Source organism: Acartia tonsa, chromosome 7, assembly GCF_053477335.1.
Source record: "Acartia tonsa isolate MP-2025a chromosome 7, ASM5347733v1, whole genome shotgun sequence".
Taxonomy (NCBI): domain Eukaryota; kingdom Metazoa; phylum Arthropoda; class Copepoda; order Calanoida; family Acartiidae; genus Acartia; species Acartia tonsa.
The window spans coordinates 42,391,460-42,418,731 of NC_137266.1; the positions used below are offsets into that span (position 1 = coordinate 42,391,460).

Below are 27,272 nucleotides of genomic sequence, written 5' to 3' on the forward strand. Positions count from 1 at the left end.
TTGGAACAAGTTTGCTTTTATAAAGTTCTTTATAAAAGCACTCCTGAAGTGAGTTGATTCATGGCCATTTTTATCAGTTGCTTTGCTAAGGTCACGGAAATTCAGCCTTAAATAAATCATATATATAGAGGTTTTATGACAGACTTTACGAAAGCAAAGTTGTTCAAAATTTTAAATAAATAATCTTATCTTTTCTTGTCATGATTTTGCAATAACTCCTAGGGGATGAAAATTGAACTTGAAATTTTCAAATCTAATTTTCTCAAAAACGGCTGCATTTTAGATCTTGTTAAAAAGTGAAATGAAGTTACCTAACCTAGGGTATTGAAGTGCACTATGTCCCAATTTAGGTTCTGACACAAAAGTCAAAGCACCTTCATACGCACTGTGATACGGGCATAATTTTGATATAGAGATACTGTTATACTAAACTGTAAATAACTAAAATAATAAATCAAAAATACATTTATTGAAATCAAAATTAGATAATTATTTCAATAAAATAAATGATAATAATAATTTTTAATCAAGGAATCAATCAACAAAGAAATCAATTGCAATAAAAAAACATAAACAGTAACATCAAAAGAATAATTTAGTTTTGTTGCCCATAGGGACAATAATGATTTTTATTTTATTATTCGTGGTAAATTCTCTTTCAAACAAGAAACATATTTCTGATTCTGAGCCATAATATAAGGATAACTAGTGTCTACTTAAGTTTCTTCCACTCAAGTGAATCTGGGTCAAATAAACATTTTGTGGTTGTTCGCCAACCTTTATCCTGACCAACTACAGTTATCATCTCAAGGTAATAAATGTTTCCATTTGCTAATTTGCACAGGTACCACATATTATTATCTCCTCCTTTAAAACCGCTTGTAGAAAATGTTCTTGTTCCATATGAAACAAATCTAGGAAATTTTTCTCTGAAGATGCCATTCTTTACTGTCATGTAAAATAGATGATAGGGCCTTATATAAATGACATGACACAGAACAAATGACTTTGATAGGCAGTTTTAATTTAAATTGACCAATAGTAGGCCAGTATGACGTCATTTTTTGGCACTATCATCTGTTTCCTGTCATGTTCTTTTCATCAGTTACATATATACTTTCTACATTAGTATTAGTGTTATGTGCCAGTAAAAAGCCTGATTTAGTTAACTCAATCAAACCAGTTTAACTTATTAAAAATGGAAATTGCAGATAAGTATTAAAGTAATTTAATCAAATTGTTTAAAGCAATAAAAAATGTTAATATAGTAGTAAAAGTTGATCAGTGATATTGTTTATTGTACCCCTTTTCTTCATCCCACCCTCTTTAGCATGCACATCCATAATTTTAATTGTATCACTTTTAAAGATATGCAAAACTGTCAATGATATATTTGCTTTACTTTTGTCATGTTAGATAGAAATTTAGAGGAATTGATTGAATTCCTGAAATTGCTTTGTTTCTGTATACATTGTTTTCCCCTGGAATCAGTGACAATAGAGCACTACCATACTGCAATCTTTCCCATTTAATATTACTCTTTTTCAGGTTATCTTTGCTTTTTTGTATATCCTCAAAGTTTGGACAGTATCCTAAAACATAACATTTTCGTGATGTTTTTACTAATAGTGCCTAGAGAACTCATTTGCCTCCTTCTTATTTAATTAAATGAATTTTTAACTATTTTAACAAAAACTTTTTGCATGGTTTAATTATCCTATTTATATGATTTTTGAAATAATGATTCCCAGTACAACAAAGTAAAATATTATAACATTTTTGCAACAAATCTATATGTAATTTTGTTTAGACTTACAAATTAATTTTCTGCTTATTAAGTTTTGACAAGAGTTATTGTTTGTATGTCATTCCCTAAAATTTTAGAGCATTGCTTTCATGAATGTTGTCATTCTTTCATTCAAAACTAATTTACTTGTACCTCATTATTCAATCTAGTAATCTAATTTAGCACTTTTGAGTAAGTGTCAGCAAGGGCAATTGCATTTTAAAGTAGGGGTATAATAAAATTAAATAAGCTTAACAATGAAGTTAATAAGCTAAATAGAAAGTCTTATATATTTAACTTTGGTTTTATGAATATCATCACTCTTGTTTAAATAATTCTTCTGTAAAACAAATAATCTTACTTAGCTTAGTGTTACATAACCATTCTGGTTTGGCAGCAACACAGGCAGAATAGAAACCTAAATTAAAAATATTTACATGTTATCATTGATGACTAAATTAAGTACTAGAGGTTACTTTAATTAGGGGTTACTTGAGTGAAGGGTGGGTGGGAAATCATAAGACATAGTCTCAGTTTTAGTTTGAAAAAGAAAATAAACCCAAAAAAATTATGGTTCTTTTTCTGAAGGGGTTTCTCTTGAAATGGTTGCTGTGAGTACAAGGTATTCTTCCCTAAAATGTTTGTAAACCTTATCTGAAACTTTCAGATACTTCACTGTTTATATGAGATCAAGTTGCATTTCCCAACAAACCTCATACTTAAAAATGTAGCTACTGAAGTGTATATATCACAATATCTCTATTTCTTAAAGGAACCATGCAAGAAATATACCGCCTTAACTGCTGAAAGACTGCCACGAGTAGACCCAATACCCAAAATGTGAAGCCTCCATCTTCAAAAACAAAAAAGTTATAGACATTTCAAATTCATATTTTTAGTACAATGAAAATTTTGAAAGTTTTTCATTGATAATAATAGAATTTTAATTATTAAAATATGTCGCCTAGAAAGAAAATTATAAGCTTATTTTTGGCAGAAACTTAGGATGCCAGTAACTGATAACATTTTTACAAAAAAACACTCTTCTTTGTAGTCAAAATCATTTTAAAAAATTCAGTTTAATTTGCATTGTAATGAGAGTACTGTAGCATGAGAATGCCATCCCTTAGGATTTCCAGCCAATCAGAAGCCTGAGTCTGCGCTAAGTCCGCTGAACAACCTACCACAGCTGAGCATCTGTATTACTTACATTAGTTTATTATTTTCCCGCTATGATTTTACGCTTTTAAACGCAATTTGAACCAAATTTTAAAGACATTCTGACTATAAAATGGGGTGGTTATTGTATAGATGTTATCAGTTATTGACAGTCTAAGTTACAGACAAAGATAAGCTTATAATTTTAATTCCAGACAACGTAGTTTCATATTGAAATTTTTTTTTAGTACAATGAAAATCTTTCAAAATTTTCTTTGTACTAAAAGATTCATTTTAAAATGTCTGTAAATTTTTTGTTATTGAAGCTGGAGGCTTTAAATTTTGGGTATTGGGTCTACTCATGGCAGGCTTTAAGCAGTTAAAGCGGGGTATTTCTTGCAGGGTTCCTTTAACAGAAGTGCTTATTATTGAATTATATGCATAGCAAATGTACTTTTTACACAAGCTGCAGAATTTGAATTATTGGCAAACTCAATATTCAGTGTTTAACAAGAACCCAGCCTGTGGTCTATAATAAGGCAGAAGCTTAGGCCATGCAACCAATCTTTCCCTTTTTTTCTGGTCTTAGACTTATGAAAGTTCATTGTCATGTATGCCTGGCACAAGAAGTGCCATGCGCCTGTACTAAACAAAACCTACCATTCATCACAAACTCAACATCTTGATGCATTGACTCCATAGCCTTCTCTCCTTGTTCAAATTCAACCACAGCCCTCTCCTCTGGATTCCGAATATGAACTTCAGGTAAGAACTGGGGAGGAAGGTATTTATAATACATCATCTTGATTAATGTATACATCTGGCGGGTGTCAAGAAACAACCTTAATAGAATTTTGGGTCATGCAAAGGAAACAAAGTTGCTGGTTTCGTCATATTTTCAAGTAGCTTTTCTCCTATTTCTTATGTTGGGCCAGTTGCATAACCCTGCAGGTCCAATTGCATAACATAATCCAGCTTAAAATAACCAAAAGCTACTGTGAAAATACAATGAAACCCGCAATTTTTGTTTCCTTCACATGACCCAGAATTTTAATTTTATGTTTTAGCTGATGAAATAATGAGATGGCATTGACTTTTCAAGATACCTAAATAATCAGGGATGGGGGAGTATTTGTTCAAGTTCATAATTTGATACTTTAAAATTCCAGGAATAAGGTTTAACCAACTTTAAGCTCACCAATAGCAAAAAAGCAATTTTAAGAATTATTTCGCTATTTGTGAATTATTTCTAACAGGTTATGAACTTTTCCACCAATTGATAAGACAATTGACAATACATGGATTTACATCTAATGAACAAAATATCCCCTTCTGTAGATCAAAATTTTTGCTTTGGACTTTACTAGTATTGAACTTAACATACACTATTTCAATTAAAAAGAACAAATGGCTTTATCCTCTTCGAAATATTTTTTTTTAAATTTTGATCAGAACTATGACTCTGGCAGAGTACAACTATTTTAGGTTAGTTTAGGTTATAGGCTAGGAAGGTAAGCGCCCGCGGCTAGGGGCCGAGCGTGGCAGCCAGAGTTCATAGTTCAGTTAGGGGAGGGGGGGAGGGGGGATAAAAATTTTCAAAATTGAAAAAAAATATTTCCATTGGTAATATCAGACAAACAAAAGAGATAATGGCGTTGTGAAAGTTTAGGTACCAGTTTAATTTACAGTTCATTCTCCCCTTCCTGCATGATAAACCACACTTACTTATAGGTCTTGTGCAAAGGTTCAAGTGATTCTAAACAATCAGTTTTATAGATCTTCAGCAAGTAAGAACGTACATTCTCCTTGTTGAAATCGTGTAAGTTTTCTTCAAATCTTGTAACGTTATTTCTGAAGTTTGCTGCCCACTCTTCCAAGTTTCTCTCATTCATGTATGATAACATGTTGTTGTAGGAAGCATGAATGTTTTCCAATCGAGTGGTATGCTTCATCTCTGTGATGTCATGTAAAATCTCATTCACCACATACTAAAATTAAATAAGAAATAAAATAATATAAAGGCAGGTACTCATTCCCCCCCTTTCAACAAGTGTAAGGCAAAGCCCAAATTCACTAGACCAGAGACAATGAGTACTTCTTTGTTTTAAAAATGATAATAACCTTGACTTGTTCTATGTCCTGTTTCAATTCAGCAAATTTTTCTTCGAACTCATCTATCTTGAATTCCATGTTTGTTACAATGAGGTCAAGGTATTCACGTTGTTGAGGGGTCATCTCCTCCACAAGATGAACATCAGATAAAGCTGCCTCAGCATCCTGTACTCTCTATAAAAACATATTAGGAAAATTTCACATAAGCTTTATTTATATCATAATTGATTTTATGGACTACCTAGTACCTAAATCATATTAAATTATAAACAGAAATGTGATTAGGAAAATTTAAATAAGGTTACTATCAAATTATATTTTCATATATATTGGTTTAATAAAATCTTCTGATATTTTTCTTTTTAATGCCCAGAAGAAACTTACTTTTTCATGATACTTCATGATGACACCACGTAATACACTACTACCAAAGTTCATTATTTTGATACTGTCCAGGCCAGGAATCCCTTCCAAGGCACCCAACATTTTTTCAGTTAGCAGTAACCCCTTTGACATATGTGGTCTGTGTCTGCCCAGCCACAAGCGGGTATCTTTTGCAGTCTTGCTTAATAACGTCATTTCTTTGTCTGAATTGTATTAAGTTTATAAAAGTATATTCTCGTATTCATTCGAATCCGGTAGATAGGAACCGGTTCTTAGGGCTAAAAAAATGGTTTGAATCTTATAATTGTACATTCTATATCCGCGGAAAGCTGTTTACAATACGATGCGAGAAATAAGTATTAACTATTAATTTCATTCGATTAAATCCAACATCAAAGGGGGGGGGGGATTTAAAGTAAAAAACTATGGCTAGTTGTAGAGTCCTCAACTATGTATTGGTGGAGTCATAAGGGGGAGGGTTATGATTCTATTAGCCACCTGGGAAAAATATAAGAGAATGCAAGAAGAATCTAACATAATATCCATGTATCTATATCCTTTCTATGCTTATACATATACATGTTTTTGTATCACAAAAAATTAATAACTGAAGATTTTTTTTGATTTTTTACATTATCTTTATCACTTACAAAAAATTTAAGATTAGAAACAAAAATTGATAAAAGCTTTTTTGTTGCAGGGATGTATGCTATTCATTATTATTTTAAAATCAATTTCAAGAATATTGTTTCAAGCCAGAAAAATCCTAGAATGAATGTTGAGTTAAAGTTGTTTCTTCAAAATTCTAATAGTTATTTCTAAATTTCTCTGGTTAGGATCAATATTTTTAATAAAAACACATTGTTCTTAATAATCTTTATCTTTTCTAAAAAAAAAGAGACGAAAAATAAGGCAATAGAAGACAGGTTGGGTTCTGCTTCTAATGTTAACTTTACATAGACGAATTCATATGCCAGTAGCATAGCTACTCTTTAATTGATGGCATGCTTCTACATATGTTTCCTTACACAGGCGTTAAATTATGAATGAGCTAGTTGCTAATTTCAATAAACATGTTTTTAAAATTCTAAATTAGGGTAATAATGGAGGGAAAGCTGAATATATCCAACCACACTGCTCGTAAAATGTTTTTAAAAGCATACATCTGTGGATGCTTTGCGACATTTTTCATACTTTTAAAATACAGGTATTAATAGCCAAATATATTTTTTAAAGCTGCAACCGAAGTCTCCATATTTTATAGCTGTTATTTTTTATTAGACATATTTTTACGTATGTTTCTATTAATTTAATTTATAAGCCATAATAAATAAGAATGGCAACATCTATAGGTAGCAAAGCTCGTGAATTTCAAACAATTTTCATAAAAATTCCTTTAAGAAACATATAGACAAAGTGAGTTTATTGGTTAACAAAGTCAAATTTCAGCAATCTATCCTATAAAATGAACACAGTAATAGTGTCTGACTGATTATGACGTAACAAAAAAAAATTAGCCAATGAGAGGCCGTTATTGACCAATGGTAAAATTTATAGTGGCCTCTCATTGGCTAATTTTTTTTGTTACGTCATAATTAGTCAGACACTATTACTGTGTTCCTATAAAATGTTAGCAAAATTTATTTCTATTCAAATTAGCAAATTTATATTCGCATCGATAAGATTAATCACAAAATTATTATGTGTCTGAATTAAATATTACGTAGGGAACAGACAGACGTACAGACATAATTTCCATAGAGTTATCTGAGAAGATAAGAATATAATTTTATATAAGCAAACAAAAAATCAAAACTTAATTCTCATTAACTTTATGTAACAGAAAAATAAGCATAACAACTCTATAATTCTAATTTATCTTAGGGATATACATAAAAATTAAAAAAAATATCTAAAACACTGTATTTCAAATTTAATAAATAAATAAATAACAAACATTAAAATTAACAATTTGATTTTTGCTAAAAATTAAACATTACAAAACTTTCATACATTTTAAGTAAAATAAATGCCCTTTTGATTAAATATAAATGACAAAATAAAATAAAATTATTTCCAGTATAGCTTCGAAACCGATTAATATCCGCTGAATTAGAACATGTTCACAGCCATACTGATAAATCATGTATAGTTTCGTATTATGCAAATTTTCTATGAATAATAAAATAAATAAAAAAACTGGGGCCAACAAAACTGGAATTAATCTCATAATTTTGCTCTTTACTTTTCATGGAAAGCAGTCTCTAATATGTTCAATAAATAACTATTACATATTGCACAAAAAATAATTATAATGCCCTTCGAATTGCAAAATGCCAATCAATATTCCTAAATTATGATTTTTAGGATTATTAGATTTACAATTAAAATATTATTTATTCTATGACTGTCCTGTTCTGGTTAAAAAGACTAGAATTTCAATTGAGATCTTATTGAAGAAGGTTGTTTCATATCATTCTCGAGTTAATCCAGCTCACAAAGGGTTGAATCCTTAAAAAGTCTCTTTTAAGCTTGTAACTACTTTATTTTATTTCCAGAATGGGTTGTAATACCGGAGCCGACCCCGTAAAATAATGCGTAATGTAATTATTTGCAATGCACATATATATATATATATATATATAACCCTAGACAATCATATCTTTGATTACACATTTTTGGTCTGTATGTTCAATATAAATAATTTCATCTTATATTGCGGTTGCAATTAATAGAGGGGGGGGAAGTATCGCCCTTCCATTTTCAATTTTAGTTTTAATTCAAAAAAAATTTCAAACTAATTTAGGGGTAGGAGTTTTTTTCAAATGGCAATTTCTCTTTGGAAAATTTTTGCAGCATGCATATATAACAGCAAAGATTAAACAATAAAGAAGTAATTATTAAAAGAGACTTTCCTTGTAAAAACGCCAGGATTATTTGCCTGAAAAAATAAAAGAATTATAAAATTTAATCTTGAAATTAAGATTATTACATCAGGAATAAGGTATAACCAACAAGGGAATTAAATCTAAAATAATATTTGGGGGGCAAATGGAGAGGTCGTCAATTTTATGATGTGTTGCCCCCCAACAACAACTGAAAAACACATATAGGTTTTGTGATTTTTTCCCGAATTAATTTCGTTATTGGTTTGAGCTGTTATTAGTTATTACATAAGAGTACAAATTGATACGTCTGTATATGAGTTCTGAGAAAGAAACTTGGTTAAAATAAGGATGACAACATTCATAAAAGCAAAGCTCTGAAACTGTGGTACAATCAAACATTAACTTTTATAGAGTGTCATGACTGAATAAGCATAGTATAAATGTATAAGTTTGGATAAAATTGCATGAAAGTTTGTTGCAAAACTATTAAATACAAGATACTGTTTAAAGGACATTCTTACATATTTAGGACTTGATTATAGAGATGCTTCGCTTATAATATTATAATTTGTTGTCCTAGGAATCAGTATTAAAAAATCAGATATAAAGCATAATTAATAACATGTTTTAAATGGACATACTTCGTAAGTACATTCTGGTAAATGCTTGTAGAATTGCTACGATTTCTAAATCATACACTTTTAGGAAACATCATGCAAAGTTTGAAATGTATAGGACAATTCTAACATGTATTATAAATAATTGTGAAAGGCTAACTGTGACCTAACTTTAAGGATGGACTAAACCTAGGCAAAGAAAAGATTTGCATTATAAAAATATTTTAAAAATAACAACAAAAAGAAGTAATTTTCATACAAATTTACCTTTCCACATCCATAGCCCCAACTGACAACTCCCACAAGCTTGTAAGAACCTAAATTAAATTAAAAGTACAATCTCATTACTCAAACAAAATTTTAATGAAGTATATTTGTGAGTTTAGATCTTAAAGAAGTGTACAATATTTATTCAAATTCTGGCATTAAGTATTTAAAGATATTGATTTAGAAATGAAATAGCACAGTCAAAAGCAAGCTTTCAAGGGACAGACCAAAAACCTGTTTATAACTAGCTATTGGTTGCTACAGCTGACCTTGGATATAGCAAGCTAGTGGTCCTCCACTGTCACCCTTGCAGGCATCCACTCCTCCTTCTTCATATCCAGCACATAACATGTCTAAAATAGGTTAGGTTAAGTTTCTAACCAGTGGCATACATATTATGATTTACCATGGGGATCGTGAAACCATTTTGGGGATCCAAATTCCAAAATTAAATCTATAGGGAGGTGTTAACATCCCCCTACTCCCTCCATCATCGTGCTGCTGTTATGGATAAATGACAACACTGCCCTTCATCCCATACAAGTGTCAAATTCCTATTTGGTGTAAGATAATATCTATAGGGCTAAAATATGATAGGTTTATGCTAGCCCTTGAATGCCAGTTGGTAATTACTATAAATGATAGGCTAGGTTTATTTTTGTATCCCAGTGGACTGTGAAAAAAATGGAATCTACTAATCCTTCTTTATATTAGGCACATAACATTTCTGAACAGGTATAGACTAGGTATCTTGGTGCGAATTCGCCAATTTCATTTTTAAGAATTGGTCTTTGCTTTTATTATTGTGTATTCTTACGAAAAACATTATTTCGCATCTCTTGATTAAAAACAAAACTTTTCTATATTTTGGTGTTTCCGTATGTCTACAATGTACAAGGATAGCTTTGAGAGTAAATTTAAGCATGCTGTAATGGTGCAATTTGTTTCAAACGCAGCACTAAGATTCATGTAACAATAAGGGTCTGTTTTAAAGGCAAGACATTTCACATTTCAGGCATTTAATTCTTATTAGATATTTGATACAAGTGTAAATTTTTTCTACCATTTAAACATTGTAAAATCTTTTTTTTCTTTTTTTAAACAATGATTGCTTTTTAAATGATTTAACAAGCTGAGCTTTTGTTTGGATATGATTATCTTTATATTTCTCTACGTAGATTAAAATATGGTTCTTAGAGCATTGCTTAATTTTTATACTTATATAATTACATGGGACACGTATGTCCATAAGAAGCGCAGCAATGAAAGCTTCGCATTCATAAAAATAATTACCCAAAAACAGTAGAAAATATATATGGGCGGGATATATACCCTTTTTATTTTATTTCCAGTCGTTTTAAAAAACACACACAACTAAAAACTGTAGTATTTATTATATGAAGTAGTATAATATCTCTGAAAGTGCATTATTGAATATGGCTTTTAATGAAGATTTATGTTTGTCTTTGGGAGGAATTTTTAGTAGCGTAGCTACTCTATATTTAATATTATTTTCGCAGCTACTATTCAAGGTAGATGGCTGATTTTAAATATTACGTCTAACCTAGTCGCTGATGAGCACGCCACTGCTTAATACAGTCAAAGTAAATTTTATAATAGTTCTTTACTTTAAAAAAAAAAAATCAATTAGACTTATAAATTACTAATTAACAATCTATTAATCAATTAAGGTGGACATTATTGTTTTCCTCCATTTTCTTTATTGTTCCAAATAAGCTTTTATAACTTTTCTTTCATACTATGTATGCTCTTGGAAAAAATTCTTATGTAAGTTAAGATATAAACTAAAATGGATATGAAATTATACTTTTAGTAAGGACTTTTTAAAACTTTGTATTGGTCAGGAACAGGTTTTAGGCTATCTATAATAGCGAGGGCAGAAGAAAAAAATAAAATTTTCATCTTTTTAAAATCTATATACTTACCGTTTGAGAAGTAATTAAAGATATAATACGCTTATAATAAACTGCCTAAACGAACTAGGGATCATCCTTTTATATGTATAAAAATTAGGATATTCTGTAAAGTCTTTGAAAGTCTCTACACAATAAAACTACAAAGCATATTGTTTAAAATTCGTTTACATGAAGATTATAATCACAGTATAGATTACTTAGTCCTTTCCTTCAAAGTGTCTTATGAGCATTAAACTCCCCTCCCTTATTTCGATTTTTTTTCTCTATGTGTAACCCCTGCTGAGGTCTCTAATTCTGCGATGCCAAATTTATGAACTAACCAGGATCAACTGAAAATTATTTGACCATTTCTTCTCTAATTTCCGAAGTTGTATAGCAGATAACCCAACTATTGCAAAAGCTATTCTCAGCTACTCCGGTCAAAGGGAAAAGCGATATAATGTTTAAACGATTTATACATTATACATTCAAAGTTTTAATTTTTCAAATTTAGATTTTTTTGAAGTTTTTTTGAAGCTTTTTTAGCTAGTAGTAAATATTGAGATAGGATGAGGTTGATATGTAAACAATCAGAAACTAAGATTCAGCTGACCCTAACCAGCCCTAAAGTAACAAACAGACATTCGAAATAAATCCCTCCTTCCTCCGAGACAGCGCAAAATGGCATCAAAAAATGACGTCATACGATAAAATAACCAATGAGAGGCGAGTATATAATTTACAATAGGTCAATTAGAATGTATACTGCCCTCTCATTGGACAACTTTATTGTATGACGTCATTTTTTGTGCCATTTTGCGCTGACTCACCAATTACTGTAGAGCAGGTAGCAATACTACTATATAATTAACTTACTATTAAGAATTCGTTGGCTAGAATATTCATACATAGATTCACATTGTGCCTGGCTGATCAGGGGTATGGTTACAGCGCGGAGACACTCTGTTTGCACATTTCCAATAGCTGAAAATTATATTAACAAATTTTTTCTCGTATTCATTCGAATCCGGTGGATAGGAACCGGTTCTCATTCATACGAAAAAACCATGTCTAGCATCGTATTATATCCAGCTTATTACGAATATAGAAATGTACAATCATAAGATTAAAACCAGTTTTTTAGCCGGTGCCTCCGGCACCTCGGGGCTAAAAAAACTAGTTTTAATCTTAAAATTGTACACTCTATATCCGCGGAAAGCCGTTTATAATACGATACGAGAAATAACTATTCCAGCATGGCTTCGAAACCGACTAATATCCGCTGGATTAGAATCGGTTTTCGGCCATACTGAAAGCTGAAATTTTCCACGAATTTAGTTAGTCCGGGCCTTCAGCCCCTTGGGTCTAACGAAACTAGTTTTAACTTTAACATTTTTAATATAATTATCCGCAGAAAGCTGTCTATAATGCAATGCGATAAATAAATGTTCTTTTTTATGAATTTTGTTAGTACTGCTTAAATGTGTATCTATGTTATTACCTTTTTTTGCACAAAACTTCATTGTTTCTCTTTAAAGGTTACGTGAATATTTGTTTTTAAAAATTAAAAATTTTAAAACATGAAAAGACGAAAAAAGAATAATAATTTAACTTTTAAAATACACAAAATATATGTGTATATACTATATCAACAGGATGTTTGTCTGTCTATATGTCCAATAAAATATCCTGAAAGGCGCCACAATTTTTAGAGAAGTTTTCCATTGGTAAAGGGCAGGTATTATGCCAATTGGAGAAAAGGGATGGGTAAATATCAGAAAAGCTATCACACACTTTTCTCAATCAATTGAACAAAAAACTACATAAAATATTCATGAATGTGTTTAAATAATAGAAAGTAAAAAAATGGAGGAGTAAAACATTTTTCGGAGGATGTTGTTGGTACCACCTCAAAATAGCCATAAACCTTCCCAGGATCTATTAGAAGTTAACCATAAATGTTCAGTTGTTAGCGAGATCCTTTGTTATAGACAAAAAAACTTACTACTTTATATTTTAGGATTAGGCAATCCATGTAAAAATAAATAATTTGTAGCAACGCTACTTTACAAGTTTTGTACTTACGTCTGGTCCGTCCCCATCCGCTAATGATACAGTTGAGTCCATCCGACACAGGTAGGCTGTCATCAGGCAGACAGATTTTCTGCACTTCAGCAGAAAACCTATAAAAAATAAAGATAATTCGATGACTAAATTCAGAAATAAGATAAAGCAAAAAAGCGAAATGGATCAAAAATAATATTAGATAAAGAGGTTGTCTTTACTACGATAAGTTGTCCAAAAAAATCAAGAAACATATTTTTTTTTGCATTAAATTAATTGTTGGTTATAGCTGCCTTATAACTAAAAAAATATTACATTTTATGGTGTAAATTTTCTGACATTTCACTATATTTAATAATACTATAAAGGATTGGATATGGTTTATTTGTAAAATAACTGATTTAGAAATCAGAAACTACCCCTCCTTATTTTTGAAATTAATTGAAAATAAGGAGAGGAGGGGAGTTTTTTACTGTGCTATCTAACGTCCCATTTCCAAAATGTCTAAAAAATAAACATATAGAAGAAAAAAAGGTAAAAACTTTTGGAGACACTGTTTTAAAGCTTTCCGCAGATATTAAAATGAAGTCTAACAAGACTGGTTTTAATCTTATATTTATTAATTTTAATATTCAAAGAAATTTGTCTGTAATACGATGCTATACATGATTTAATTTGTGTGACTGAAAAAAGGTTTTAATCCAACGGTTATTAATCGGTTTCAAAGCCATACTGGAATAGTTATTTCTCGTATCGTATTATAAACGGCTTTCCGCGGATATAGAATGTACAATTATAAGATTAAAACTAGTTTTTTTCAGCCCCGAGGTGACGGAGGCACCGGCTAAAAAAACTGGTTTTAATCTTATGATTGTACATTTCTATATTCGTAGAAAGCTGGATATAATACGATGCTAGACATGGTTTTTTCGTATGGATGAGAACCGGTTCCTATCCACCGGATTCGAATGAATACGAGAAAATACTTTCCTTATTCCTTGTCCGTCTCCTTTTGGTTGAATTTCAACTAGAGCCACGTCATAACTGTGGGGTCCCTCACTCCTAAATAAAGTTTTTTTACAGAAGTAAATGTACGTTTGTCCGTATGTCTGCTTATTATAGGTCCATGGTAGGTCTATAATTATTTCAAGGGAGGATACCTTTATTTTTCGCCAGCAATTCAATGAAATAGTACATTATAATGAGTAGAGTCTACTTAAGGCCATATCATTGACCATACTGTCACTTATAACAGTTGCTTGCCCAGAAAACTTACTTTAGGTTATACAATTTTAGGGGGTGTGAAGAGGTTCAGGCTTCTCTTTTAAATATTCATTCTTATGGTGGCATTTATAACCCCATCCTTTAAGCCCCTGGGTATATTTCAATAAAAAATGATTGTTTTTGTTTTCAATAATTTTTTTGACATTTTACTGTCAAAATAGCAAACCTTCACTAAAAAATAAATGTCCTATGTTTTCCAAGATCTTACTGAACTCACACACACACACACATCCAGATACTTAAGTTACTATACTTACTGATATCCTTTGTGTAGATGAACTTTGCTGATGGAAAACGACATTTCTTTGGCCTCAATTTTGTCCATATTATCTTGACCAACTATAACTCTCATTATTCCAGCGTCCTTCTCACTTCTATAATATATAACAAGGATGAGAAAATACATTGAAAGTAAGCTCTTTATAGTTCCTACTAGCGGCTTCGCCCCTAGCCTCTAGGGGCTTTGCCCCAAGAGGTTTGATCAAACCAATTTTTCGTATTTAAGATTTAAAGGGAAATTAAAAAAAAAAAATTGTGGGGGGGAGAAATTTTTTTTTTTTTTGGGGGGGGGGCCCGGGGGGGGGGGTAGTCGACCCCACTATTTTAATCTTAGTTTTAAAAAAAAATTGAGGGGGGGGGGGTTGGTGGTGTATAAATAAATTATAAACCTTCCAGGGACCTATGAGAAGCTACCCTGTAAAGGAGTACCCGATCGATTTCGCTACAAACAAACAGACACACAAACAAACAGACAGACAAACAAACAGACAGACAAACAGACAGATATCGTTCTACTTTATCCTTATAATAAAGTAACAGGATGTTTGTGTGTCTGTGTGTCTGTGTGTTTGTGTGTTTGTACCGAAGGATCTCGCTAACCGCTGAACCGATCGGGTTCTCCTTAACAGGGTAGATTCTCATATGTCCCGGGAAGGTTTATAACTATTTTGGGGGAGGGTACCACCACCCTCCCTAGAGAAATTAATTTTTTTTTAAATTTCTCAATTTTAGAAAGAGAGTTCAACGAAAAACAAACATCAAACGTAATTTTTTTTTACTTTTTCTTTAAAATCTAAAATAAGAAATTAAATTATTAAATTCGACTCTCTCCTCCTCAAGTGCCCCTAGAGGCCTCTAGGGGCGTAGCCGCTAGTATTATAGATAGTGTCTATAACTACAACTGAATCGAACAAGTATTTAGCTTTAGACAAATCAAAAGTTGTATAACTTTATATTTTAGAATAAATATCCGATTTAGGGATTAATTTTTCAACTTTGCGTGTCATGACCAGTTTCATTCTTGTTTATCTATCTGAATTATTTGCATGTCATTTCAATATTTTGAAAATTTTACATTAATAGTTTTTTCATCAAATATATTTTTTATTTAATAAAATAATAATTTATTATATTTGAATAATATTGTTTTTTTATGTATTAAGAAGATAATTTAATTTATTGAAACAAAATTTGGTTGCATGGTTTAGGAAAACTAATCTTTTTATGACTGTTTTAGGTTAGGTTAAATAAGTTAAATGATATTAGTTTTCCGAGGGGAATAGAAGCAAGTTTTCAAATGTTGTGATTTTTTAAAATCTTATTTTAAAAGAACAATCAACTGGAATACAATATAAATGTGGAAACTGTTACCTTGTTGGGATTAAAACACATAAAACCAGTGGCGTACCAGTTTTGTTGACATCTCAGTGGCTTATGTGCAAAAAAACTGCTGCAAGCGTGTTTTAGACTGTGTACAGACAAACAAAACAACAAACGTACATAGTTACCCTAGTTATAGAGTAGCTAGCTGACTAACTAACAAGTAAAACCTTACCCAAAGCAGTGTCTAGCAGTGACAATATGAAATTCAGAGATAATGGCTCCGCCGCAATGGTGCTCATAGTTCCCGTCTTTCAATATCTAAACAATATAAACACGGACAGTTGGGTCAACAAGTGATTAGGTTAGGTAAAGATTAAGACATGATGTCATAAAGTGCGGTTAAACAATGTTAATCCCCCTGGTTTTTTCCCCCAATACTTTGAAATTCAAGTATTCAGTTGCATTTAATACGTATTTTGGTGAAAAAACAATTAAAGTAAAAATTTGAACCTTTTTGTATTTTTCCCATAATTTCACTTTAATATTTTATAGCCCCTTTTAATGGGTATCAAAAATTTATTGCATTATATCTATGGTTTAATGGTGCCTCTAGAAAAGGTCTTGGGGAGTAGAATCTTAATTAAACCTAGCCTGAAAAAATCTAAAAACAGATATAAAAGTTTTGAAAGCTTAAGAATGTTTACAATTTACCTAGCCACACATCCCACCTGTATCTAAGCTGTCCAGGGGATGTCTGGACAGACAAGGTATACAGTTTACCTGGCCACACATCCTACCTGTATCTGAGCTGTCCAGGGGATGTCTGGACAGACAAGGTATACAGTTTATCTGGCCAGCCACACATCCTACCGGTATCTAAGCTGTCCAGGGGATGTCTGGACAGACAAGGTATACAGTTTACCTGACCATACATCCTACCTGTATCTGAGCTGTCCAGGGGATGGCCCCATAAGGTGCGCAGGTTCCATTTCTGATCCGTGGACGTCTACATACAGCGTTAACTGTTAAAAAGGTAAAAATTATGGCAATTTTTGAATCAGGAAAATTCATTTTATAAAAAAATTTTTAGGGTAATATCAATCCGTATTAGTAAGCTATTGTTTGTCTGTTTAGATCTCGCTAACTTCTGAACAGATTGAGTTCCCTGAGGTCTAGGGCAGGTTTGTTTTATCGTTAAAGAGAATAAAGTTGCCTCTAGATGCCAGGGGGGAGGCCGCTATATTTTATATAACAATAAAGGCAGTTCAATTTTATGGGGGTGAACTTTTTTCTACATATCTTTGTGTATTGACCAACCCCTTTGTAAAATAGCCTAAAACCAACCCAGAATTAATATTAACTAGGGTAGTTACTTAGATCTTAATATACAAATTGACACATACACGTGACATACACATACACACAACCATAGTGTAAATAGGAAAATCGTAGATAAAAAATTAACAAAATTGATAAAGTTTCAGTCTGCAAAACTATTTATTTCAAAGTAATCTACTAAATAAGAAACTTTTTATTCTTAAAAACCGCGAAATATTTATTCAACTTAATTTTGTATCTTTAATACTAAAAAGACGTACAGAACTTATGGCAAATTATATAGTAGCTGCGCTGCTTAAAGCTAAATAATTTCCTTTCTGTGTCGAATTTTGGTGGAGTATATTTGATGGGCTGAGCTCCGCAGTTCTCGAAATAGCTCATTCTAGTTGGTAACAAAAGATGCATTATTCTAGAAAGTCAAGTAACAATAATCAATCTGATTTTTAAAAAAAAGTCTTGAAGAAAAATTGTTTTGTTTATTCTGTTTGTCTGTAAATCTGTATGTCTGTATATCTGTCTGTCTGTATATCTGTCGGTCTGTTTATCTGTATGTCTGTCTGTTTGTCTGTCTGTTTGTCTGTCTGTTTGTCTGTCTGTTTGTCTGTCTGTTTGTCTGTCTGTTTGTCTGTCTGTTTGTCTGTCTGTTTGTCAGTCTGTTTGTCTGTCTGTTTGTCTGTCTGTTTGTCTGTCTGTTTGTCTGTCTGTTTGTCTGTCTGTTTGTCTGTCTGTTTGTCTGTCTGTTTGTCAGTCTGTCTGTTTGTCTGTCTGCCTGTCTGTCTTTCTGTACGTATGTCATTCTATATGTCTTTCTGTCTGTCTTTCTGTAAGTCTTTTTGTATGTCTTTCTGTATGTTTTTCTGTACGTCTTTTGTGTGTCTTTCTGTATTTCTTTCTGTATGTATTTCTGTTGGTCTTTCTGTATGTCTTTCTGTATGTCTTCCTGTATGTCTATATGTGTGTCTTTCTGTATGTCTTTCTATATGTCTGTCTGTCTGTCTGTCTATATGTCTATCTGTATGTCTGTCTGTCTTTCTGTCTGTCTGTCTTTATGTTTGTCTGTATTTCTATCTGTCTGTCTGTACGTCTAGCTGTAAGTCTTGACTGTCTCTTTGTTTGTATGTCTGTATGTATCTCAGTATGTCTTTCTGTACGTCATTCTGTATGTCTGTCTGTATGTCTGTCTGTTTGTCTTTCTGTATGTCTTTATTTTGGTCTTTCAGTATGTCTTTCTGTATGTTTGTCTGTCTGTCTTTATGTTTGACTTTCTGTATGTCTTTCTGTATGACTTTATATATATTTGTCTGTAGGCCTGTCTGTATGTCTGTCTTTCTGTATGTTTTTCTGTCTGTCTGTCTTTCTGTATGACTTTCTGTATATCTTTCTGTATGTTTGTCTGTCTGTCTGTCTACCTGGTAAAAACTCCGCCATCATAAAATCTTCCCTCTCCACTTATTTCTGCACTTCTGTCCTCATCCGGAAACTTGGGCTGCCCGCCACCCGGACTTCTACAAAAAAAATTATATTAGCGTAGATTCTCTATAATTAAAGATGTCTGTCCGTCCTTGTATTTATTGATAAAGTACAAAAATATTTCATAATAGTTACAAGCTGCTTGTGCTATTTAAACAAAGGGTATGTAGAGTATACTGCTTAATAAGATATATAAGTTTTTAATTTATGGGAATTTTAAAGTTAGGGGGAGATTTGAAATCTGCATCAAATTTTGAGGATTTTTTTTATAAAATTCGTTTTTTCTATAATTCTTTATCTAAAAGCGGAAATGCAATTTAAGTTGATTAATTTTGGCATCTGTGATTGGTGGATTTAAAAAATCTGCGCTCTGATTGGATGGCGTACATCATTCAACCAATTAGAGCGCAGGTAGTTTAAAATCCACCTATCCTATTGGTCAAAATTAACTTAAAATGCATTTCCGCTTTTAGATAAAGAATTATACAAAAAACGAATTTCATAAAAAAAATCCTTAAAATTTGATGCAGATTTCAAATCTCCTCCTAACATTAAAATTCCGGAAAACTTATATATCTTACTGTTTAACCCTCCCTAATCAAATTTATTGGCTATAAAGTGTGTCCAAGCGTGGGATAAGCAATAATTTAGATTTTTCTTTTTGATGTAAATTATATTTTTAATATTGCTAAAAAAAATATTACAAAAAAGTACAAGCACGTTTTATTTATCAGTAGAATTTTGTTATTTATATCTGAATTACTCTAATAAGTTTCGTGAATATTGAAACTTTTACTTAAAAGAAAACTGATCTTTTTTGTATAAATTTTTATTGAATTAAAGCAGTGCCTATGATTTAAAATTGACTAATCTTGTAAATTTTGTTTTAGATACTGTTTATCCAATTAAATGCCCTTTATGAAAAAAAGCTATAAAATGCATCCATTTGATTTTATATTACTTGCCGCGCAACTCAATAAATAGGAAAAGAGAAAATTTATTATTTAATGAAAGTCTTTCTTTTTTGAAACAGCAATATATAAAGAAATAGTAAAGTTTAGATAGATGTTAATAACTTTTTTATGGATGATATCCTCCTAGTCTGATAATACTATTATCATAATTCTTTGTTGGAAAGAAAAATAATAGATATTAATAAAAATAAGAATAGAAAATCCGTTATCATTATTATTCATTCACGCCAGTCTTGAAATTAAAACAGACAAAATTAAATGGCCAAAAAAAGAACGATGGTTATAAAGACAGTGTAATTTAGATACTATCCCTATGTACCTTGCCAGCACAAGAACCCTCCCCCCACCCCCACATTTTAAAAATTAATTTAATATAAAAGGTGAGGTTAGTTTTTGTACTCTGCCTTGCCTGTACCTTATATAACATAACTTATGTGAAGTAAAACAAGGATGATAACATCCATTAAAGCGAAGCACTGAAACGGTAGGACAAACGGACATGAACACTTATATAGTGTCAGAACTGAATAATCAGAATATACATGTATAAGAGTCGAAGCAAAATTGTAAGTAAATTTGTTGAAAAACTGCTTTATACAGGATAATGTTTATGGACATACTTACATATTTAGGACTTGATTATAGATTTGCTTCGCTTATAACATTATACTTTGTTGTCCCAGGAATCAATATACCAAAAATCAGATCAATCGAATGATCAGATCACATAAAAATTTGTTGTTAAAAAAAGTATAAAAAAAAACATGTTTAAAATGGACGTACGGAATTTGGTAATGATTATAGAGTTGCTACGCTTTGTAAATCGTATTTAACTACTTAAGGAATCACCATGCAAAATTTTAAATCGATAGGACAATTCTAACATGCCTAAATTAACGTAAAAGGCTATCCGTTACGGACGGACGGACCGACCCTAATTATAGAAAAGCTTCGCTTTTAAAAAGCAGGGAAAACAAATCCCCTTTATCAATTTATTTAAAATAGGGGATGAGTTTTTCTGTGCTTGAATAGACAGAAAAAAGGTATAACTGGCTCTTGCAGGAGGCCCTATTCTATGGGCTATACTTTCCGTCCCCTAACCCTTGGGGGCTACCAACTAAAGAAACCTTATATATTCTAACCTAATCCCTAAAGTAAAAACTAAACCAACAAAAAACTACCAAATACTACCAATCCTCCCCCCCCCCTTACCCATCCTTTTTAGGGAAGTTTCATTGCTTAACAAGGCACTTTTAAGGAAAACTCCTTTGTTCCTACTCAACTTTATCTTGATTCAATTCAAGCTAGCTGTGTATTATCATAAGTGTAAAACAGTAAAATTATGAATCTGAGTAAAACTGGAAATTTATTTGTTATGCATGGTTGACTAGACACACAGGGAGGGAGGGGACACTGGGCTGTTTATTACACTAGTCTCCAAAGTCTTATTATAACGTTTTCTTATTCGTTGATTTAACACCCTTGGGGACTTTTATTGTATTTTTATTGGGTGGTTCATTTAGTTAAGTGTCCAAACGTTTCCACTACAAATTGTAACCTATAGAAGGGGTAATTTTATGTATAATCATTCGGGATGTGCATCAATTTATCGGCCATTGTCTTTCCCTTTCGATACCTGATAGACACAACAGTGCATTTGTAAATTAATTACTCTAATGGATCTATTAGTACTTGGATTTCAAACCAGATTATCATGTACTCTAATAAAGGGATACTTGTAGCTGACTAAAATAACAATTCCCACATCCACCCCCTTTACCCCGATCCCTTTCACTCCTACTGGATGAAAGAACTGACCAAAAAGTAAAGTCCATGTTTGCAACATAAGGGGGGGGGTTTTTAATGCAACCATCTCGTAATCAATGATTAAATGGCACTTAGAATTCGAATTTCGATCAGAAATTTTGCATGAATAATCCTTGGTAGGTTTATTTTCCCTAAATCGAACAAAAAGTTGGAAAAGTAACGGCTAACGACTGGCGGCTCAGCTGTTTTGCCATTTTATTACTATCTTAAGAGCAAAAAAAGTCACGAAACCTATTTTCACATTATACTTTTTCTCACTCAAAAACCTTATCTAGCTGGTAGCTGGTAGCTGTTGGTACTAGAAATTTAAAAATTGGTTATTGCTATCATTTAACATGAATTAAACCAAAAATATGTTTTTAAAAGTTGATTCCTACGTAATTAATGATGAATTTGCCCTGAAAATAGGCAAAAAACGGCTAAACGGCTGAGCCGCCAGCCGTTACTTTTCCAACTTTTTGTTCGATTTAGGGAAAATAGACCTACCAAGGATTACTCATGAAAAATTTTAGATAGAAATTCGAATTCTAAGTGCCATTTAATCACTGATTACGAGATGGTTGCATTAAAAACCCCCCCCTTTGACGACAATTTTCCCCCGTATATTATATATATCCAATATTACTATAGGATCAGATGATATTTTTGTTAATACATATGAAGACCTGCAAAAAATCTGAAATTGCACATAAAGTTCCTAGCTAAAGCAAACTTATGTGACATAAATCTCTTTTCGCGCATTTATGTAAGCCGGGAGATTTGAATTTGAACTATATAGGAATGATAATTTATAGGAAGAAAGATATATATTATATAAACTGACATTAGACATTCTATTTACATATTTTCCAAACTCACATTAGACTTTGAATTACACAGGTAACCAAGGTTTTATTATTACTTTAACTTTTCGGTTTGCTTATAAACTTTGAGTACTTTCATCAGATTTTTATTGGTTGGTTCCAAACAAGTAGTGTCCAAAATTTTCAACCAACAATTTTAATCTACAGAAGTTGTTATTTTGTTAATCATCAGTAAAGATGTATATCAATTTATCGTCCATTGTCTTATTCCTTTAGATCCCTGATAAACTCATCAACTTTTTTTATGAAAATTAACAGTAGCTTTTTAATGAGTCATTCAAACTGTACTTTATACACTGTACGTTCAGACATAAATAATTTAAAATTCTTGATGGATTTAAGACAAGTTTGTTGAAATATTCGCTTATTAATGATTTGAATACTAATTTATAGGGACAAAATAGACATAATATAACTAGATAATCCCTCTGATCCCTTTTTTCGTCAAACATAAAAAGGGATATTTAGCAGGAAAAAAAACATTGTTATATTTTCTTATAATCGATATCTATTCAAGAAATAGCCAAATGAATTTTTTTGAAGATACAATTTTAAGAAATCTTTATCCTAAGAAATACAACTATTTATGACTAACTTATTATGTGGTTTGTCATATGCTTTATATTATACGAGGGAAGAAAATAAATTTTATACGATATAATATACCAATAAAAAAAGCTTTATCCTACTAAATGCGACAATCCAAAGCATACTTATAATGTTTATAAAATGAAAAAATTATACTCAAAACTATAAAATGTTTGAACTATTGTTAGGTCTAGGATATACCTTCACTATTCTCCTATTGGCTGATTTAGACATTATGTCTCTTGATTATCTCTATTAGGGACAATAAAGGGACCAAGATCATTACAAATAATTAAGACTTTTTTCTAGGGGGGGGGGGGGGGGTGAGATAGATTAGTCAACTAACTTAACCGACCCTTTATAAATCAAACTTACCTTTTATGTCGACTTTCAACCTGCTTCTTATTTACATTTGTGTATGTTTAATAGCTTTTTTAAATATAATTTTTAGATTTTTACTTTTTATTTTGTCATTATCAAGCTTTTAACATCAAGGTACAAATTAGACTTCAGAATTTCTAAATAAAACTTTCATTTTGAAATTTTGATAAATCAATATTACAATGGATATTTTTGTGGTATTCTTTGACCGCTAGAGAAAATCATGAAAAATATCTTTTTAACTCTTACACCCCCCAGGCGAATCACTTTGCACGCCACTTGTGTAAATTCACCAACATTAGCAGAGAAAATCAAAACCAATACAGAATAAGGGAAGATAATCTTTATTGAACATGTTTTGTTAAAACAATGTTCGACATTTTAAACACGTTTTCTTATTCGTTGGCTTAACATCTGTGTGGACTTTTAGTAAATTCTTATTTGTTGGTTGATTAAGTTGAGTGTGAGTGTCTAAAGGTTGCAACCACTAATCTAAAGAATGTGTAATTTTGTGTATCATAATTGGTGATGTACAACAATTTATCAGCCATTGTCGTATCCCTTTAAATCATTGCATTAAACATCACGAATGTCCCTTGTATGAAGAAGAAGGAGGTAGAATTGCACTAGCTAGCAGAACTCCTGAAAATTTCACTTCAATTTTGACACTGCTTTTTATTATTTTTTAATATACTTTTTTATTTTTTTGTTTAAATTTTAAAATGTACACACCTATTGTAAGTTTTAGAGCACATAAATTCATGTTTAAATGTTTAAAGTTAAAACATAACTGAAGCTTCATTCACACTTTTCATATATTTTATACATATACAAATAGTCGTTTCTACGTTTTTGCAAAAATATACAATTATTCAAAGAAATTTTTCTGTGGATCAAAAAATGAACTGAGACTTCAGGCTTTAGGTATGATCCTGCAGGTCTCCAGGTATGATCCTTCAGTTCTCCAGGTAAGATCCTAGAGTTATCCAGGAATGATCCTAGAGTTCTCTAGGTATGATCTTAGAAATTAACTGGTATGATCCTGCAGTTCTCCAAGTATGATCCTGCAGGTCTAAAGGCATGATCCTGCAGGTCTCCAGTTATGATCCTGCAGGTCTCCAGATATGATCCTTCAGTTTTCCAGATATGATATTAAGTTCTTCAAATATGATCCTGCAGGTCTCCAGGTATGACCCTACAGTTCTCCAAGTAAAATCCTGCAGGTCTCCAGGTATGACCCTACAGTCCTCCAGGTATAATCCTGCAGGTATCTCCTACCCAATAACAATGTCCATATCTGTAATAGAAGGTAACAAATTTGTTTGGGGGCTAAACTCTGAAAATACACCTAAACATTACATGATTAATATCAATTAAAATAATGAATTCGAATTACTAAAATTATGATGAATCTTTTTGGCTGAAACACATGAACGTTAAAAAGTCCACTATACATAATAATATAACTTGAAACAAATAAAAACATAACTGAACCAAAATTTAAAAGGAAAGGCCATACTTTGGATTCATTTAAACCTTATTGCTAGGTAGGTCCTAAGTTTTTATGGAAGCTTAATATTGATTTAGGTCAGGTTTGACACTATTCTTATTGAAATGTCTTTATTCTCTAGGGGAGGGCGGGAGAGTTCAGAAAAATAGCCTAAAACCAACCCAAAACTTTTAGAAAGCTTTCCTGAAGAATACAACCCTTCGGAACAGCAACATTTTGAGATCTTAGGCTTCAGACAATAAAAAATACCACTTTACAATATAGGATTGACATACGATTTATTGATACACCCATAACATAAGTTATATAGCAGTTTTGCTTCTAAAATCTTCAAATAAAAAAAAGATAGTTTCCTTTCAAAGACCCCATCTCCTTTCCCTTTTGAATGACAATTTGTTAGCAGTGAAAAATTACCCCGAGCGCACAGTGAAAAGATGTTGGCGGTTTTAGATAGACTGTGTACGTCTTTATGTCACACAGTGCTATATGTATTAGGCTTACATTGAGAATAAAAAAAAACTTTTCAAATCTTTAAGCTTCAAAATGTGCTGTATTGTAACAACTATCATAAGTTCTTGTTTTCTGTAAAAGAAATGCGAAAAATTTACCTTATATGTTTCTATAAAGTTTTAAAATGTTACCTTTTTTAATGGCAAAGGGTTCTAGCCTTATCTTTAACTAATTTATTTAGCTGTTTTCACAAACAAGTGGCAGGTATTGTTAAAAAAAAGTTTGATTATCTTTTTAGCTGAAATAATTTGAATTTAATGAGTAGATATTTCCAATAGCATAATTAAAACTACATGGCGAAAAAGAATGAAAGTTTATGACAAACAATAAATATAGAAAGTCTAGATGTTTAATTCCCTGAAGAATAATAAAGTATAAGAACAATCACACCACATTATTGGTTTGTAAGTGTAAACTATTTGTTATTCAAGGGCGGGTTTGGTTTTTGATAGCATCCATAAAATAAGTATACTATAAATAGATGAGGTTAGCTTAGATAGAGCTTAGCTTTTGGAATTATATGTCCAAAAAGTCATCGCTCGTATTCTGGGATTGAATCATAAATGAAAAATTATCTAGAAATTCCTTTTGGACTTTTGGAAAGATTATTATGTCTTATTAACAACCTGGGCCCAGGGGTAATAAATGTATTTAAAAAATATTGCTATTATAAAAATTTTAATCAGTTTATGATTTTCATCATTTTTTCCCACTGTGTCTACCCTTGAACTTCGCAGTTAAACCACATTGTATGTATTTATATTTCTGTGTGTCTGTGTGCTTTTGTTTGTGTATGTGTGTGTTTGTGTTTGTATGTGTGTGTGTATGATTTGGTTTAAAAAGCCGGCTTGTGCTTTTTAGACGTTTATTTTATACAACAAATAACTATGAAAAATTTGTAGCAAAATTATTTGATATCGACAATTGTATTCAGCTGCCATTTTCCAATGATTTTCACAGCTGTTCGCAAAATTCGGATCTGTAGCCCGCCGTCATTTGACAATTTACAGCTGCAGCCGCTAAACAGAGCTGCTAACTTTGTCAAAATTTAGTTAAAATGAATCTGCCACAAATTATGCTAATGGACAGATAGTTTAAATCTAGTGAAAGAAGTGGATTTTAAAAAAAGAAGTTTTAGTTGGAAACAGTGTATAGCGTCCAATAAAAGAGACGTCATACAATACAAATCACCAAGATAGGCAAGTATACAATTTACAATTGGTCAATTACAATGTAAACTGGCCTATCATTGGTCATTTGTAATGTATGACGTCATTTTTTATTGGACATTATACACTGTTTCTTTTGGTTGGATTGATTGGTATATTTCTATCAACGTGCTTTTGTTATTCAGAATATTGCTCTCTCTGTACAGACTGGGATAATGATTAGGAAATCTTATCTGATGTAGGATATGAACACATACATATTTATAGAGTAGCTGCGCTACTTATTAAGATTACTCCAATTTACATATTTCTTAAACTTCCATGATTTTTGACATTTATATTTGCAGATTTGTTGTATATATACCCTCCCCAAATAGGTAAAAAAAACTCATTGTAAAGGAGAACCATATCACTTCAGTGGTTAGCAAGAAACTTAGCTATTACACATACACACACACACACACACACAGGCAAACATCTTATTACTTTTTAGAAAACAAATACATTTCTTAAAACTTAGTCTGTATCAATTCTTTCATCGTTATGTCATGATTTTTCTTAATT

General features: G+C 31.5%; 2 protein-coding genes across 2 annotated transcripts; both read right to left on the reverse strand.

Moving 5' to 3' along the window:
* Positions 1–1,407: 1,407 nt before the first annotated feature.
* LOC145324557 (uncharacterized) lies at positions 1,408–5,639 on the reverse strand. Its single transcript, XM_080167139.1, has 6 exons — positions 5,441–5,639; positions 5,066–5,230; positions 4,670–4,932; positions 3,605–3,786; positions 2,148–2,204; positions 1,408–1,592 (listed from the first exon to the last, which is right to left on the reverse strand). Exons 1-6 carry the CDS (start codon positions 5,633–5,635, stop codon positions 1,408–1,410), a joined length of 1,047 nt encoding a protein of 348 aa, XP_080023265.1. The 5' UTR covers positions 5,636–5,639.
* A 1,716-nt stretch (positions 5,640–7,355) lies between these two features.
* On the reverse strand, positions 7,356–24,309 carry LOC145323788 (trypsin-1-like). The gene is made up of 15 exons (XM_080166327.1): positions 24,252–24,309; positions 24,114–24,161; positions 23,514–23,532; positions 18,826–18,921; positions 17,730–17,798; positions 17,018–17,084; positions 16,311–16,396; positions 14,734–14,850; positions 14,182–14,254; positions 13,214–13,310; positions 12,005–12,112; positions 9,482–9,565; positions 9,213–9,262; positions 8,354–8,381; positions 7,356–7,949 (listed from the first exon to the last, which is right to left on the reverse strand). Exons 1-15 carry the CDS (start codon positions 24,280–24,282, stop codon positions 7,909–7,911), a joined length of 1,014 nt encoding a protein of 337 aa, XP_080022453.1. The 5' UTR covers positions 24,283–24,309; the 3' UTR covers positions 7,356–7,908.
* Between the last annotated feature and the right edge of the window lie 2,963 nt (positions 24,310–27,272).

Excerpts from the sequence above, each read along its gene's own strand:
- LOC145323788 (XM_080166327.1), bottom strand. The coding sequence starts at position 24,282 with ATGAATTTATGTGCTCTAAAACTTACAATAG. Across the intron at positions 17,085-17,729 it reads CCAAAATTCGACACAGAAAG|ACGTCCACGGATCAGAAATG; the intron begins GAAATTATTTAG and ends CGCTGTATGTAG. Across the intron at positions 9,263-9,481 it reads ACTAGCTTGCTATATCCAAG|GTTCTTACAAGCTTGTGGGA; the intron begins GTCAGCTGTAGC and ends AATTTAATTTAG.
- LOC145324557 (XM_080167139.1), bottom strand. The coding sequence starts at position 5,635 with ATGACGTTATTAAGCAAGACTGCAAAAGATACCCGCTTGTGGCTGGGC. Across the intron at positions 5,231-5,440 it reads TCATGAAGTATCATGAAAAA|AGAGTACAGGATGCTGAGGC; the intron begins GTAAGTTTCTTC and ends ATGTTTTTATAG. Across the intron at positions 4,933-5,065 it reads AGGACATAGAACAAGTCAAG|TATGTGGTGAATGAGATTTT; the intron begins GTTATTATCATT and ends ATTTAATTTTAG.